Raw genomic sequence first — 18,653 nt, forward strand, 5'->3', positions numbered from 1 at the left:
CAGATTACCAAGCCCCAGATCCATGGGCTGCAAATATTCACATCTTTAGCAAATAAACAGCTCTGTATACTCTTTAAGGACATAAATGTACATTTCTAGTTTTAAAATTGTGTAGCGAAGCAACATAACATGGCAGTTAATAACCCATTTGGACCATAATTAACTCACCTTCAAATCCTACCAACTGGGGCTCTTCTACAAGATGCTGATGGCCTAACAACTCAGAAGGTATGAAAATGAAAATGTATTTCACATACTAAATCTTGTAATGGAAACAGTGTATGTTGCTGTCCAACTGGAAAGGCTTCTTCCTGGCTCTCCCACTTCTCAAAAGATAAAAAGCACCAAAAGACTTCCTTTGCCTATGCTCATTTCAACTCCCCAGAGGTCAGCAGAGGGCACAATGGAACTGATTTTTGTTCAGGTCAAGTAAAAGGTTTTTGAAAACGCCTCCCATAGGCGGGGCAACAGGACGCTCTGCGCCAGAACTTACCTGGGTTGACCCTCTGCCTGCAGTCCTACTTCGCTGCTGCACAGATGCGGCTAGCCCCAACTCACCCACTCTCTCTACCCTAGCTACAGAGTGGAAACTTGCAATGTTGCTATAATTACAGACTGCTTCCTCATTCAGTCTTATCAAGCAAACCAAAAAAAGATGAAAATGTGTAAATACTGTAATTGAGTTTCGAATATTTTGCATCAACTACAGATGTCTCAAGACAGGATCTTCTTTCTAGCTCAATCACTTTTCTTAGAAACACTTCATTCCCCTCCTCCCCCCCAAAACACATACATTATGTAAAAGCGTATCTTACTGGTAACAAAAGGTGAATTTCAGAACACACAGATGCCCAACAAGAATAGAAGTAAAAGAAAGTCTGCAGAACAGGACTCATCTTTCCTAATCACAAACCTTCCCATTCATTCAACCTCTGACTTTAAGCCAACTGTCTTCTCAAGATCAAGCAAGGACTAAGAACCACCTCCTCCCAAATGGCACAGGAGTCGCCTGGTTGGCCAAGGAATTGCTGTCAGTCTTTTGGGTTAAAAACAAGGACCTGGGTAAGAATGACAGGTTCTCCACTTGTATATAATGAAAAGGGCAGAGAGGGGAGGGAATCATTCCTCCCAAGATGACAGTGACAAAAGGAACCACGGCACAGCGGGCGAGAGCTACTGGAGAGCATTCCCCTCCAGAAACAAAGAACGGCTGCTTCCTTCCTCCACTCCCTCCAGCTCTGCAGTGTTCCCTTAACAATAGCTACTGGGTCAGAAAAACTGAAAAGGAATTTGTCACTAATGTATGGAACTGGAGCGCGGTCTCACGTCTCACATGATCCCACACTGTCACCTGGTCTGTGGGAACGGCTGGATGTATGTGCTTCCAGGCTGAGGCCGAGGCCAGGAGAATAAAGACACCCGAAACCCGGTCTGTGAAAGCTGACGAGCGAGCAGTGGACCCTGGGGTAGCAGCTACCCCAGCAATAACACGGCACTACTGACCTTGAAATGGTCATTTCACTGATTTTCCCTTATTGCCCACACCTAGGATGCATGGATTCCAGTGAATAGGATCAAGATTTTGAAACAATGAAAAGCGGATCTTAAGACCAGATAGTTAAACTCAGGCCCTTCTTCTCTTGGATCAAAAAGGAAGCAAGCAAGCAAAGCAGTGGCTGTAGTACATGGTGTATGATCACACGCAGAGCTAAGTGTGAGAGGGAGGCAGACATGGCCTCCGGGAGGACATGGACCACCCTGCAGTCTGACAGCTGGCCAAGATGACTGGAGTCCAGGCCGATGGCCGGTCCACTCCCCACACACAAAGGGAGGAGTGAGTCAGCAGAGCCGGAGGAAAACTCAAGTCAAGTCTAAGAAAGCGGCAAAGGAGTGGATTAAAGAAAGAATCTTTCAACGATGCTTACTTTCAGAAACAAAGCTGTTTTATGTAAGGACCAAACACTACCCTGGTACAGTTAAATTTCAGCAACTGAAACCTACAAAGACAAGCTGTCTATGGGAAGGAAACCAAATTGTGAATTACCCCGTGGCTCAGGCCTGAAACTCCCATCTCCTTGGAAATAAATAGAACAGAAAATGAAGCCACATTTTAATACTAACAACACTCTCTTTTCTGAATATCTAAATCTTCCCAATACTTTTCTCATGGGTTATGATTCTCCCTGGACATTTTAGTGACAAAGTCAGTGCCTACCACCGATGCTTCAAGGCACAGAACTCACTCAGGTCTACTGAGTTCATCACAGCCAGCTTCCACTTGTCTGACCACTGGCAGTGGACACAGCCTGGCAGAACCCGTGTTCACACGGGGCTTGGATAACAGTGCTAAGCTGGTCCACCACTCAGAGAGGACAAACCTCAGACTTGAGGGTATGAGTGAGCATCTGCGAGAACTCTAAAACATTTACCACACCTGGTGCCTGGGCAGGACAAATCAAGTTTACACCCGAGTTCAACTTGGTTAATGACAATAAAAATTCCACATCTAAAATGGAGCAAACTGAAAAATGTCTTTCATTTTTAAGAAGGGAGTCAGACTAAGGTTCCATGGATATGACTAAGGGCATGAAACATTAGTAGAAACTGTTAAGAATCACATCTTTAAAAACCTCTGTGGCACATTTCTTTTGTATGGTTAAAAGAGCTTGCATTTTAAGTGTGAGCCAAGAATCAATCTTCTCAATTTCTATAGACTTGACTGGAAACTCTGGGACCTGATTAAAGACCCTTCCATGTAAACACCTACCAATGTTTTTCTCCTCAGCATCAATTTTTTAAGTGCCATTTCCCGTGCAATCCAAAGAACCAACTAACTACATGCTTTTTAATATGTACTATGTCTTCTTGGAAGAACCATCATTAACTAAAAACCAAATATACCCATATAACATTATTCACTGCCTATTAGTGATTTCTTTATATATTTTAAAAATCATTTACTGCTAAAAAAATCATTCTTGGAGCCAAAGGGGAAAAAAGTTAAATCTAAACATGATAAACTATGAGGCTGTGATTTGCATACAGATTTTTAAGTTTATGGAATAAATGCACACTTAGTCCTCTTATGAAATAGGTAAGAACTTCTAATAATTTTTATCAAAATGAAAGCTGTCTTCTCTTGGAACACAGCTGAGAAAAGATCGTATCTGAGTCTTCTGCTAGATTTATGCCTTTAAAAAGAGATGTAGAAGAACTCTTGAGACGTTGCATCTCCTCCCTCTTACTAGGAATCTGCTGATCCAATACCAGAAGCTTCCAGGGGCCCTGCTCTCTGCTCAGCATCTCTGAGGTATAGCTCACTGTGACTTTTTGGCTCCAACACTTAATTGAGGTTTCAGCTTTATTTATTCTATATGTTACATTCATCAGCAAGTATTTGAAGCTTACTCCATGCCTTAATTGATCCTGACATTTTAGCTTAGAGAGTATGTGCAACAGACAAATCTATAATAACCGAAAGAAAAGTCCTTTTTAAATTTCTTGACCTTCACATATATTGATTTCATCAGGCTTAAAAGAATACCAATAAATGTGGCAGTAATTCTTTTCACATCCTAAGTCATTATGACTCATTTAGTTACCCTCTCACAGGGACTCTTAAAAAAAAAACTATTTAGAAAGACATAAATTTACATAGTTTACACATTAGGGACCTTCAATTATATCTCCTTACTGATTCAACTTGCCTCTTTTGTGAGTTCACCATTGGTATCAAAAAGGGCCATTTCGTAGACCTCCATTTACGCTGATGCTGCATATCCTTAACCACCTTAAATTTACTGGAGTAATATTTTATCAATTTTAGACTTTGAAAATTTGAAGGTTTCACTTTTCCAGTATTATGAACAGATATGAAAACCTCCTGAGCCTCAAAAAGGAACTAGAGACAACATAAAGGGAACAAACTTAAACCACAGCCTATGTGGATGTTTGGAATAGAGTCTGCACTCTAGGCCCTCAACAGTCCTTGGCTCATATAAATGTCCTTTCTTGAGAGGTTACCAGCTTTAGCTTCTTAAGCAAATCTGTTTAAGAGGAAGCTACCCTTAAGAATAAATGTTCTCCACTGTGCCTTTCTGTGGCCTGAGGTACCTGGGACAATTTTAATTGCCCAGAGTGACAAAGATTCCTTATACCTACACTTTAGAAGTGTCTAAGTCTAAATATGAAATGGCTTCTTAGCAAAAAGTCAGAGGTATTTTGCATCGGTAATTTCAATATACTCTTGGGATCCCTTTCTCATCCCACTGAGCTTTGAGGAAAATGAACAGATATGAATTCATCTTTCTATTAAAAACAAAAACAGTACTACCAGGAACAAGTTTGGAGCTTTAATGTGACTGGAGTAAATGTCCTTAGGAAAGTGGATTATGTAATAGCTTCAAAAAGGAATTAAGAGCTCCTACAGAGTTCCTTCACGCAGTATGTTTTATGTGATGTCACTTTTATGCTTACAATCAATAGAATTTAAAGGGTAATGGTGTTAGATATAAAATTATGATGACTACAAAAAGGAATCACAAAGAAGCTGCAGCATACCTCTGTAAACTGCTTCACAGGATAATGCTACTCTGTAGAACTTAAAGGGCAATTCTTTACAAGGGCACTAGAAGTATATACAAATTTAGGAGACAAAGTTGTATCTAGGCAAATTTTAAAGGTTACTGCCTGGTACGCCATTCATTTTTAAATGAGAAGTGATTCTTAAGTTTGTAGACAAACATTCTAATTTTTACACAAAGGGAAGCAAGAACCTGAGACGGGATACAGAGAAAAAAGCCGATTAATATGTGTACAACTGTAGTCTGGGTAATAACCGCAAATGTCAGTGAGTGGCAGGGACACGGGGGCCATGAGAAGTAGAGAGGATGAGGGAAGGTAAAGTTACGGTCTGGTGGCAGAAAAAAGACAAAGGCTGTTGTGTTTCTAATGAAGACAGAATTTTAAAGCGAAACTCAAAATTAATACTGCATAAGAGTCCGATAAAACATACTGCTGTGTATATGCAGGTATCAAGAACTCAGTATTCTGCATAAACAAACACTACAGATACAGATTTCACTACATTTAAAATTCAGTACTCAATAAGGCCCTTGACTATACAATGTCCTTTATGCTGCAAACTATATTAAGAAAAATTTTAACTGCATCAATGAGCTTAATTTAACGTATCTCTGCTATAGAACAAAATGGAGTGAACTTAAAACACTTGACTGTAAGACACTGTACCAAGCTGCGCCGGGAGAAAATAAGAACAAACATGGAATACCCAACAGTTATTTCAAGCAAAAAGTAGATACATGATCACACATTCCCTTTGTATACATTACTTAGTATTTATGACTTATGAAATCTTTAAAGAATAGTGTCGTGATATGTAAACGTTTAAGTAGTGAAGTCATGGATTTTAAAGAGTGTTTTTTACATTCAAAACAACCTATTTAGAACCAACAGATTATGTCAGATTATCTAAGTGTCACAAACAAGCAACATGTATATACTGCAATTTTATTTCAATCGCACAAACGAAGTTAGCGTGTAGGAAATTTAAATGGAACAGTATGGTAAACATAGCAGAGAAACAAAAACTATAAAGGAAGTACACCTAAAGCATGAGAATTCAACATTCATTAGTGTTTCATCTTCAGTTTTGATTGACACTTGATACTTGCAAATTCTGAAACAAACTTTTAGATCATGATGACTATTCTGAAGAGATTTCAGCACCAGCACTAAGGTTTGTACATTCAGTTGGTTTGCAATTGACTTGTTAGCCATTTACATAGTGTGTAATACAGATTTGTCACAGGTCAGATCACAGTGTTAAAGGAAAGTACCACCTTCCTGTAATTAGAAAGGATCCCCTAAACTGCACTCAGCTTAAGACATCCAATGTACAAGAGCACGAAAACCATCATAATAACGTGGCTCCAAGGAACATAGTTTTGATAAGGAAAATAAGCTTCTGTTTCCCATTTTAATTACTGAAATCTCTAACAATGACAAAACTGTCACACAGGACAGTAAATGTACACAGTAATTCAATCAAACTTCTTGGAAAGAACACATTTAGCAGTCTGGGATAAAGCAGAATGACAGGAAATAAAACATGATTCAACACTGGTTCTTTTTGTCATTTTACACAGACATGTTAATATTTAGACCAAGGCACAAAACGTTTAGTGCATAAACCAGTTTCTTCTTCAAGATCTAGCATTTTTAGCGTAGACTTTTATCTTACTTTGGACCACTTGTACCCAGTACTCTATCCTACTGTTTAACTTAATCAACAAAATCAAAAATGATTTCTGACCAGATTTATGGGGGACATAAACATTTATATCTCCAAAGTGTTTGCATAACCAAAAGTACAGTAAAAAAGATGGAAATGCCTCCTATTTCTTTAAGAAAGTAGTACTTTTTTTAAGCTTGCTGCATCTTTAATGTCTTTACTGTTGGATGACAATGAACAGCTGATAGAAAAAGAACTGCATATTTGAATTATGATAGCTCATCCATCACAGATTAATCTAAAAACGAAGTTTCTACAGAAACAGGAACTGTTTTAATAAGAAAAAAAAAATTTCCTCATTCAAACCTCGTTGAAGTGGTGATGGCTGCAAACCTGCATTTAGAAAACTATGCTATCAACAAGCTCTGTCTTATGAAGGTAGATTAAGAAATCCAGAAAGCAGACAACAGTGGATTATTTCTTCAAAATTTTAGTAAAACTACAGATAATCAAAGATTTCAAAGCAAATATGGCACATAACTCAAGCATAAACCAAGATGGAGAGCCTGGAGAATTTTTGATTTCCTAGATTTTCAAAAAATGCTATCATTGTAACATACAGGATTTCTCCCCTATTTTAATCTTAGAAGTTTCAAAGAAAAGGGAGTGCATTATACACACACACACGTGAGTGCCCACACAAACACACACACACACACACACACGCACATGGTGGTAAGTAGAGCATCTAGTTCCTTCTTCCTACCACCTAAGTCTTACTTTAGTTATTAAAAGAAAATTATGCAGGACCCCTCGTCATTTTTCCCTTTATCCGATGATTTCTGTGACCTTAACTGCTGCCATCGTTGCTACTTTTCTAGTATTTCAACATAAAAGTCCGAAAGCAGCTCTGAAGTCAGGAATGAACACCTGGATAACTGCAGGGCACCTAGGTAATAACTGCCAGATTCAGGGATCGAACGCTTGAATTCCACAGTAAGACAGAATTCATGTGAAGCTCAGAATCATGTTTCAGACCATTGAAGTTACTGAATTAAAATACAAATAGCTGAAGACATGATGTAAAAGATTAAGTACTTGGTTCTGTTAACATATTTACCAATTAAAGTCACAAAATATTCCTCATCATTATTCATGCAGATAACTGAGAAAAAAGATAGTGCAGAAATTAACTTTAAATAAAAAATTATTCCTTCCCCTCCTCCCACTCCCTATACTCTACAAAATGTTTTCCCTGGGACTAGGCCTTGAAAAGGCCACTACATATTAGTTTAACATGCATTACTGTCTGCAATTAAAAAAGCTAATTTTTGTGGTGGTTGTAATTACATTATAAAAATGTCCACATGCATAAATCTAAAAAAGATTGAAAACCTACAGTAAATCTACAATATATTGTTTTACATTTGACCACTGGTTTGTGTTATGTAGGAGTCATAGATTTGGTAAAGCATTGTAACAATTTAGGAAGGCATCTAAATCTTTAAATTCTGGATGAATTTTATGTTTGAATCTACAAAATTGCATGAAGGCTAAACTCGAGAGACCTCCTATCATTCTAAAATTCCTCACTCTGGACAAATCATTTTTAGGACACTTTCTTATAAATGTCACCTTTTGAAAGCACATACAATTCCATTTGTTCCACATTTTATGATCTTAACCTACACAGGGCTGACCTCAATTATCCATGGAATATCAAATATGATAGGAAGACAAACCTGAGAGAAACATTTACAATACAATAGCATCACTTGCTAAATTCTTCATCAGCATTCTCTGAAAAACAAAACTTCTCAAGCCTTTCTCCTCTTTATTTTAGCAATGGACTGTGGAAAATGTGCAATTTTCTCTTGACATGAAAATATTTTCAATGCACGGTGATCTTGCCTGACAGGTTTAGTAATTTTCTGCATAACTGATACAGGAACTCCTATACGACTCTCTTCCATCCTGTTGTAAAGGTCAGAAAAAAGCAGCAAACTGGGAGGGAAATAGCTTATCCGCCGGAGTAGTAATGTTTGAAGGCTTTCAAAGTATGTTGGTTTTTCCCTCCTTCTGACTGTGTATCTCCATTTTCTTCTCACAGCTCACAAAATGTAAGGGTCTTGTTGTTGCTAACAGTTGTTCTTTGCAGGTTTTTATTTTCTTCTTTTTCGAGATTAAAGTCCTGTCTCTCCTTAGTTTGTTTCTCTATGCAGTATTTGACTTGCTCAGTTCCTGCCTGATTGCTGGCAGGAAAAGGAAAAATATTAAAAGTAAATATAATGATAAGGTAATATAAATGTGTGATTCATTCTTTAAGAAATCTTAATGACTTCATTCAAACTCACAGTAATACAAAGATACACTACCTGTGCATCTTTCATTGAAGAAATCTGTTTTCTTATTTTTACAATGACAACATCAATTTATATACATTTATATATTCTCTCCATTTTGTACACAAAAGGAAAACACTGATTCTTTGGGCTCAAAACAGGAGTTTAGTGGGATGGGATGGATGAAAAGAAGTTTTCCATCTAATACTATTCAATATCAAAAACTTAAGAGGAATTTTGTATACCCTGTGTTCACAAATAATTTCCATTATATGAAGGAGAGAAACCCTCTCTTTGGCATCCCAAGCCAGGTAAAGGACAGGATAATATGGAAAAGTAATTGTTTCATGCCCTCAAGTAATAAACTAGGTATTTTTTTAATCTTCATTTTCTTTAAAATGGGTATTATTAAACATTGCAGGGGTAGCAAATTTGTTTAGACACTCACCATCAATGAGCTCTTCTTTTAGCTTAGTTAATTCTTTTCTCATTTCATCTAAAATGTCCTAAAATATTAGAGAAAAACATCAGAAATACAGAAAATAAATAAAGATTCTTGCTCATATAAAATTTTACGAATGTATAAAATGTTACCTCTGTCTTTTGTTTCCAGATTCATGATTTATGACTTAGAAGATTAACTTTGGTAAAATTTATTTTAATAGTCTTCTCTTCCCAATCGTTGCTTATTCTAGCTTAGCAAAATATGAAGCAGAACGTCTTCTAAACCTAAAATAATTACCTGGTCATGCCGTGAAAGGTATGATTCAGATAATCCCTATAAAACATAAGAGCTCTGCTTTTAATCTAGTCTTTTGGGAGCTAAGAGGCAATCCATAAACAAGTATAAAGGAAGAAGACACAGACTGGACAATCAGCTCTTGGGAAGTTTGTCATCTGGCCTTAACTATGGGGACTGCTTAGGAATCACCAGAGCTGTCAAACTAAGCTTCACGGAATGTAGGATTCCCCTGGAGGGCCCTTGGGGGCTGCCCCAATAGGTGGGGAAGTAGGAGGATGGGACCCTGCTAGACATACACAGTCTTAAGACAGAAGACCAGCCACACATAGCTACTGAGCACTTGAAATGTGGCAAGTCTGAGGTGAGATGCACTGTAAACATTAGACACCAGATTTCAAAGATTCACTATGAAGAAAGTAAAGTAAAATAACTAGTCAGTAATTTTAAAATACTGATTATTATATACTGAAATATTACTTTGGCTACATCAGGTTAAATAAAAATATATTAAAGAGAATGTAACCTATTTCTCTATATTTAATGCACCTGCTAAAAATTTGAAGTATGTGACCCATGTTACATAGAGTTGGCCAAAAAGTTCATTTGGAAAAAGCCTAACAAACTAACCAATCTGATCACATGGACCACAGCCTTGTCTAACTCAATGAACTATGAGCCATGCCATGTAAGGCCACCAAGACGACGGGTCACGGAGGAGAGTTCTGACAAAACGTGGTCCACTGGAGAAGGGAATGGCAAACCACTTCAGTATTCTTGCCTTGAGAACCCCATGAACAGTATGAAAAGGCAAAAAGGCAGGACCACTGAAAGATGTCGGTAGGTCGGTAGGTGCCCAGTATGCTACTGGAGATCAGTGGAGAAGTAACTCCAGAAAGAATGAAGAGACAGAGCTGAGCAAAAACAACACCCAGTTGTGGATGTGACTGGGGATGGAAGCAAGGTCCGACGTTGTAAAGAGCAGCACTGTATAGGAACCTGGAGTGTTAGGTCCGTGAATCAAGGAAAATTAGAAGTGGTCAAACAGGAGATGGCAAAAGTAAATATCGACATTTTAGGAATCAGCAAACTAAAATGGACTGGAACGGCTGAATTTAACTCAGATGACCATTATATCTGCTACCGTGGGCAAGAATCTCTTAGAAGAAGTAGAGTAGCCATCAGTCAACAAAAAGTCCGAAATGTAGTACTTGGATGCAATCTCAAAAACGAAAGAATGATCTCTGTTGGTTTCTAAGGCAAACCATTCAATATCACAGTAATCCAAGTCTATGCACCAACTAGTAATGCTGAAGAAGCTGAAGTTGGACAGTTCTATAAAGACCTACAAGACCTTCCAGAACCAACACCCAAAAGAGATGTCCTTTTCATTAGAAGGGACTGGAATGCAAAAGTAGGAAGTCAAGAAATACCTGGAGTAACAGGCAAATTCGGCCTTGGAGTACAAAATGAAGCAGGTCAAAGGCTAACAGCAATTTGCCTAGAGAACGCACTGGTCATAGCAAATACCCTCTTCCAACAACATAAGAGAAGACTCTACACATGGACATCACCAGGCAGTCAATACCGAAATCAGACTGATTATATTCTCTGCAGCCAAAGATGGAGAAGCTCTATACAGTCAGCAAAAACACCACCAGGAGCCAACTGTGGTTCAGATCATGAACTCCTTATTGCCAAATTCAGACTTAAACTGAAGAAAGTAGGGAAAAACCACTCGACTATTCAGGTATGACCTAAATCAAACCCCTTAACAATTATACAGTGGAAATGACAAGTAGATTCAAGGGGTTAGATCTGATAGAGTGTCTGAAGAACTATAGTTGGACACTGTACAGGAGACAGTGATCAAGACCATCTTCAAGAAAAAGAAATGCAAAAAAGCAAAATGGCTGTCTGAGGAGTTCTTACAAATGGCTGAGAAAAGAAGAGATGTGAAAGGCAAAGGAGAAAAGGAAAGATATACTCATTTGAATGAAGAGTTCCAAAGAATAGCAAGGAGAGATAAGAAAGCCTTCCTCAGTGATCTATGCAAAGAAATAGAGAAAAACAACAGAATGGGAAAGACTAGAGATCTCTTCAAGAAAATCAGAGATACCAAGGGAACATTTCATGCAAAGAGGCTCAATAAAGGACAGAAACAGTATGGAACTAACAGAAGCAGAAGATTAATAAAAGGTTGCAAGAATACACAGAAGAACTATACAAAAAAGATATCCATGACCAAGATAACCACAATGGTGTGATCACTCACCTAGAGCCAGACATCCTAGAATGAGAAGTCAAGTGGGCCTTAGGAAGTATCACTATGAAAAAAACTAGAGGAGGTGATGGAATTCCAGTTGAGCTCTTTCAAATCCTAAAAGATGATGCTGTGAAAGTGCTGCATTCAATATGCCAGCAAATTTGGAAAACTCAGCAGTGGCCACAGGACTGGAAAAGGTCAGTTTTCATTCCAACCCCAAAGAAAGGCAATGCCAAAGAATGCTCAAACTACTGCACAATTGCACTCATCTCACATGCTAGCAGAGTAATGCTCAAAATTCTCCAAGCCAGGCTTCAACAGTACGTGAACTGTGAACTTCCAGATGTTCAAGCTGGATTTAGAAAAGGCAGAGGAACCAGAGATCAAATTGCTAACATCCACTGGATCATCAAAAAAGCAAGAGAATTCCAGAAAAACATCTACCTCTGCTTTATTGACTGTAGATCACCACAAACTGTGGAAAATTCTTCAAGAGATGGGAATACCAGACCAGCTGACCTGCCTCTTGAGAAATCTGTATGCAGGTCAGGAAGCAACAGTCAGAACTGGACATGGAACAACAGACTGGTTCCAAATTAGGGAAGGGAGTACATCAAGGCTGTATACTGTCACTCTGCTTATTTAACTTATATGCAGTGTACATCATGAGAAATGCTAGGCTGGATGAAGCACAAGCTGGAATCAAATTTTCTGGCAGAAATATAAATAACTTCAGATATGCAGACGACACCACCCTTATGGCATTAAGCAAAGAGGAACTAAAGAGCCTCTGGATGAAGGTGAAAGAGAGTGAAAAAGTTGGCTTAAAGTTCAGCATTCAGAAAACTAATAAGATCATGGCATCCAGTCCCATCATTTCAGGGCAAATAGATGGGGAAACAGTGGAAACAGTGACAGACTATTTCTTTGAGCTCCAAAATCACTGCAGATGGTGACTGCAGCCACGAAAGATGGCTTGCTCCTTGGAAGAAAAGTTATGACCAACACAGACAGCATATTAAAAAGCAGAGACATTATTTTGCCAACAAAGGTCCATCTAGTCAAGGATATGGTTTTTCCAGTAGTCATGTACAGACGTGAGAGTTGGGCTATATAAAGAAAGCTGTGCACCAAAGAATTGATGCTTTTGAACTGTGGTGTTGGAGAAGACTCTTGAGAGTCTCTTGGACTTCAAGGAGATCCAACCAGTCCGTCCTCAAGGAAATCAGTCCTGAATATTCATTGGAAGGACTGATGGTGAAGCTGATACTCCAATTCTTTGGCCACCTGATGTGAAGAACTGACTCACTGGAAAAGACTCTGATGCTGGGAAAGACTGAAGGCAGGAGGAGAAGGGGATGACAGAGGATGAGATGGTTGGATGGTATCACCAACTCAATGGACACAAGTTTGAGAAAGCTCTGGGAGTTGGTGATGAACAGGGAATCCTGGCGTTCTGAAGTCCATAGGGTCGCGAAGAGTTGGACATGACATGACTGAGCAACTGAACTTAACTTTTTGGCCAGCCCAATATTTCTATTTAATAGTGATGCTCTAGACCCTCTTACCTCTATGATAACCACTCTGCCTTTACTTATTTTTCAAAATTTCTATTTATAAAGTTCAACTTGAAATAATGGATACACCCTCTAGTTAAAAAATAAAGACTGTGTAACATGAATGTTAAAAGGACTAATAAGGTGACAATTTTGATGGGTGAAAAACAACTATCATTTGGAAGAATTAATTTCAAATTCTATGACTTTCTTTAGCACTGCACACATCTTAAATAAAATTAAATAGCTCTATGTTTATGACTCATCTTTTAAAAAAACCTTTTCATGTCTAAAATAAGGTTGAAAATTTTCAATTAGTTTATTTCCTCCATTTCCCAGTGAGGAAACTGAGGCACAGAACTAATAGATATTCTTTTTCAAATTAACTTAAAATCAGTCCTAAGATCAAATCTATTCCTCTCCTCAAGTCTCCTACTTCAGAGAGTCAAGAACTGACCATATTTTAATTATGTGCAAGTGCTCCATTTCAAGATATTTTTCAAGAAAAGAAAACCATGTTTAACACACAGGAAACAAGCACTTGATATCAATGACCACATGCTTTTCAAATTACAAAACTGAACTGTTCAAACAGCTTTGCAGTATAAAAGTTAGGTTGATCCGAAACTGTTACTATTTGTTGCTTTAATTCCTATTTAACTTTTACTTTGAACTCATTACACTGCAACATTATTGGTACTCTTTTAAGCCCCACTCAAACGGCTGATACTTTAAAAAATGAGTGATGGAATGGGGAAAGCAGGCTCTAAAGATAAAGACAGGATTCTGATCCTGACTATGGGACTGAGTAAATTCAAACTCTCTGAACCTCTGATGTGCACAATTTGAGTACAGACACTATGTTATCTGACTACTACTAGGATTAGGAGACAATGTCACGCTAATAACCTAGCAAATCTATAACACGGAGGTCTGCCAGACAGTCAGTAAATGCCTATTATAGTGATCAGTACCACTGTTATCTTTCAGGCTATTCTGAAGTGCAGGATAAGGAGACAAAGATTATATTGTTCATTACAGGCAAAACTATCAGGTCTACAAAATTGATAGTTGTTTCACTAAGACGTCTTTAGCCTTCCTTTTCCAATCTTTTAAAACACTATCATTTTAAATTATTTTACCTCTTTTAGAAGTAAAATAGTTCAAGGTTCCAAAATTACCTATTACTCCTTCCATTTTTTTCTGTGTATATACGTATTAAACACAATGCATACTGTATCTAAAATATGAACAATATCTTTTTCTTGTTGATGTCCCCCCCAAACTGCTTCCTTTCACAGAAATATGTGACAGTACTCATTTTCCTTACATTCTTGCTAAAACCAGACTTGGTGGGTCTGTTTTGGCTGATGGCAAGCACAAGCCCATTTTTTCTCTTGAACAACTGTACACCATACACTTACATTTAACGTTTATCCTATTACATTAAACCACTGCCCCTACCCTCCACCACTGCTGGCCCTTTATGCAAACTGATGAACCAAAAACTGAGGATCTGAAAGAAGTAATATAGCATGAATGTTACTGTTTAATTTCTATAAAAATATCAAGTCTATATTCTTTTCAAATACATTTACAACCTGTCAAATATACGTACATGGGATTATTTTTTAAAAAAGAACAAGTACAAACAAAGGGAAGCTGCTGCTGGGCACCCACCTGCTTCAGCCTGTCATAGTCCAGTCCCTCCGTCTGGACTCCGTTGGCACTGGGCTGTGACGAAGGTGCAGATTTTGGTCTGGACAAATGAAATTTTCAGGACAGGTAAATAACGCTTAGCATATTTAATGAGTTCATTAGTAATTGCAAAGTTACCAACCCAACACCAGATTAGAGTAGATTTCTTAAAACACGTGTTAAAGAGTTAATTATCTTAATAGTTGTAGAACTAATGAGGATATACAAAAATATTTTTCTCTTTTTACAGCATTATCAGTATTTATAAAGAAATTAGAAAAAGTTGATAACATGACAAGACTCTTCCAGTAAAAAGTAGAGGACAACGCTCTTTGGGCACGAGGAGGGTGACGGGTAACACGTGGCATCGTGACCAGGACAGACGGGAGGCCAGCTGCAACGACCCAGCCCAAGTAACACAATCTTGTTCTCTCCTTTAGAAACTGTATGCTATCTACTAAATATCTGGCAAACCAATGAGAGGGAAATGATAAAGACCAGACTGTTTCACTCTGTATAAATCAATTTTCAAATTCTATGCCTTGGTTTCCGGTGGGAGGTGGGGGGCGGAATTGCTTAATGAGTATGATTTCTTTGTATGTGTTCCATTCCATAAAAAGCATCAAAATAAATAAGCATCTTGGAAATACCATTATTAAGTTGAAAATAAGTTATTAAGTTTAAAAAAGTATGTTCATATCCTACTGGCTTTGTGGCTATTTCCCAATGAAGTTTTTATAAAGATGGTATCTGAATGGTCATCTAACCACTTCCACAAACACTTTGTTTAAAAAACAGGGGGATGGTAAGGAGACAGAAGCAGACTGTCAATCATTATTACATTTTTAAAAGTTGAGCTTCTGTTAAAAAATTTTACATGAAGAAATAAGTCTTAAGAATTAGCCACATTTTAAGCAAAAAGTTTCGAAATCAAGTCAGTCAGTCATGACTCCCTCTCCAATTCTGGCAATAGGAGAAAATACTAAGTGGAAAAATTTAGAATTTTAACTGAATGATAACTTCATTTTCAGCTTCTAGTATATATTAAGTGGCCACTTTTTAAGGGTCACAAATCAACACAAATGAAAACTATTAGGTCATATATTTCCAACTTTGCAGAATACCAATGTAAGAAATCTGAACCAAGACTTAACAGGCATAACTTTTTCAAACTTAAAATTCTTATAAGGCATATTATACTTCAAACCCATAGACACTGTGTTTGAAGATGAAATCTTGAGTCACGTTTATATGAAACATATGACAGCTTAAAAGATTGCTGTGAAGCAAATCAACTAATTTTACTACATATCTGCTGCTATGTGTATATGAACAAGAAAAATAATAACTCATAAAATTTCATTCAAGAGGCACTGAGCTAGGCCTGTGCTAGATAAGATTTATATGACATACTTCCTTTCTTCTTGAGACAATATACCTTTTCACCTTGTTGAGGAGGTGACTTAATTCCACAGTCATTTAAGATGTACTGAGATCCACAGTATGCAAGTCACGTTGCACTGCAAAATCCGGTCTATACAGTAAGTATCATAAACACTGACTTTTACGCATTTCATTTACCCATACTGCCTGTTCCTGCTCTCCAGAAGTAAATTATTATTCATTCTGCTTTTCTTTTACATTTCACATTTAATTGGTACAAACACTGTTTTGGTTTCTTTTACTAAACTTACATAATGAATATCCTTGAAATTCATGTGAATAACAATAGTCTGTTACTTAACCGGGGAGTATGTTATAAATATATCCATATTTACTAAACAATCCAGAAAATTATTTGTTATATAATAAAAAAAATCGTGGAGACATGCAATTTTTAAAAACTTTAATTCATGCTAACATGCAATCCACCACCACCACCACCACCACCACCACCATCACCGTGATAATTAACTAAAGGGGGGAACTTTTCATACTTAAGGAAAGACGTAATCACCACTTTTTAAAAAAGGTCTGTCAACATTATCTCAGGGGGATACTATGTATGAAAGCAGCAAACTGGAAAGATTTACAACAGAAAATCTCATGGTTAAATGCTATTTTTCTATGTGTTAGCAAATTTTCTAAATAAGTCTTTGGTCAAAACAATTAAACCACCTCAAAAAAAAGCAGGAAAAATTATTTCACTACTGTACTATAAATACTTTATGCAAGTTTAACTGGCTAACAAAATGAACTTGCCAAATATTTTAATCATCAATGGCATGAAAATAACTGTAGCTAATAACAATTTGGTCAAATAGAGCCTGATTACAGAACTCCTTACTCACTACCAAAGACAACCTCCTGTATACTATTTATGCTCCCAGTGGACTTGATGTGTATTTTAAAAAACAGATGCATACAGTAACATGAGTATAATATCTCAGTTATTTCTAACATTAAGGTTTTCACCATAATTGATAACAAAACAGGGGGATTTTTATTCCTTTATAATGAGAGTGTTGCCTCTAGATACTGTCTATAAAATAACTGTACTGCAACTATTTAAGTCCCTGTTCTGCCAAATTAATTCTAAATATAGCTTAAGCACTTGAGGATCTTAAGAAATTGTCAATTTTTTTAATTAAGAAAGAAATACATGGTTCATATCCTAAGTTTTCTTAATTAAAAAATGGTATAACAGGATTCATCCTAGCAAACAAATAATCTGCTCAAGGATATTAGATGCTAGGTTGTTAAAGATACTCAATTTACTGCAAAGTATGTAGGAAACAGATTTTCTTCAGATAGTAAATTATTCACAATGGCTAGTCACTGTGGCTGTAATACTGTCCCGTCTTCCAGTGACAAAGAGTATAGGATCTTCTGTTCAACTTTTTAAAGCCTTGTCTTAGAAAAAGAATGGCTTTTAAGATAAAATGCAAAAGCTAGACACTCTCAATATATGTGGACTTTGGTTCTCATTCTCATGTTTCAGGTATGCTGACCATTTATATTTCTCATAATCCAAATATAAACTGATGGCAGGGAAATGAATACTATTAATTTTTCTCACTAAAATCACTCAGAATTTTTTCTAAAAGAGTGTTTTAGATACAGCTAAATATGAAAGATTTATGCTATCGCCATTTCTCCTTTGTGGTGATTACCAATCCATGTAGAAAAAGCTCAGCCCTATCCTGAAAATGTTATTTAAAAGTCTCAAATCACAAGTCACATCAGGATGATACCTGTGTAATGAATCATAGGACCTGTTGTCAAAAACAATCTGATTTTTCCTTGGAGAATCCCGTCTATGAAGGGGAAAAACCATTTAAAGGGATACACAATAGAACTCTTAAAAATAATTCTCATTTTGTTACTGTTTTACAGGTTTTTAGTTATAGCAAACAGAAGAAGAACTAAAGGAGTCCATTAACTTTAAAATAATTGTAAAAAGAAAAAAAAAGATTATTTGGGGACTAAGTCTAGTTATGTGAGGACACTGTTCACTTGACAATTACAGAGACTTCTTTTAAAAAATCATTATGTAGTGGCTACTTTTACATACTGTAAAACCTACTTACATAAAAATTCAACAAGTATCAAAACACAGGACATTTCTATTAGAGGGAATATAAATAAAACTATAACCTCAAATAAAAAGCACAGTAAAAATCGCTGTAGCTTGAAGTATACAAAATCAGCTCTTCTAAGGAGACATGTAAAGAACTTTTTTCCATCTTGAATATAAGATCTGTAAGCTCCCAATAAATGCTATGGAAAGAATTCACAAACTTTCCAACGTTACGTTCCAGTCATGATTTAGAGCTTTTTTTTTTATGTTTTTTATTGA

At 36.9% G+C, this 18,653-nt stretch overlaps 1 protein-coding gene across 10 annotated transcripts in view; it reads right to left on the reverse strand.

Moving 5' to 3' along the window:
* Window positions 1-5,513: 5,513 nt before the first annotated feature.
* Window positions 5,514-18,653, reverse strand: part of ENAH (ENAH actin regulator) — a 157,638-nt gene continuing 144,498 nt past the window's right edge. For 5 of the 10 annotated variants that reach the window (XM_061160140.1, XM_061160141.1, XM_061160148.1 and 2 more), the window contains 4 exons: window positions 18,049-18,111; window positions 14,837-14,915; window positions 9,044-9,101; window positions 5,514-8,505 (listed from right to left, as the gene is read on the reverse strand). In XM_061160140.1, the coding sequence (XP_061016123.1) occupies window positions 8,468-8,505; window positions 9,044-9,101; window positions 14,837-14,915; window positions 18,049-18,111 (238 nt within the window). In that variant the 3' untranslated portion in view covers window positions 5,514-8,467. The remainder of the gene's footprint in view (window positions 8,506-9,043; window positions 9,102-14,836; window positions 14,916-18,048; window positions 18,112-18,653) is intronic. The other 5 variants (XM_061160142.1, XM_061160143.1, XM_061160149.1 and 2 more) reach the window with 1 other exon arrangement.

The sequence above is a fragment of the Dama dama genome, chromosome 14, assembly GCF_033118175.1.
Source record: "Dama dama isolate Ldn47 chromosome 14, ASM3311817v1, whole genome shotgun sequence".
Lineage (NCBI taxonomy): Eukaryota > Metazoa > Chordata > Mammalia > Artiodactyla > Cervidae > Dama > Dama dama.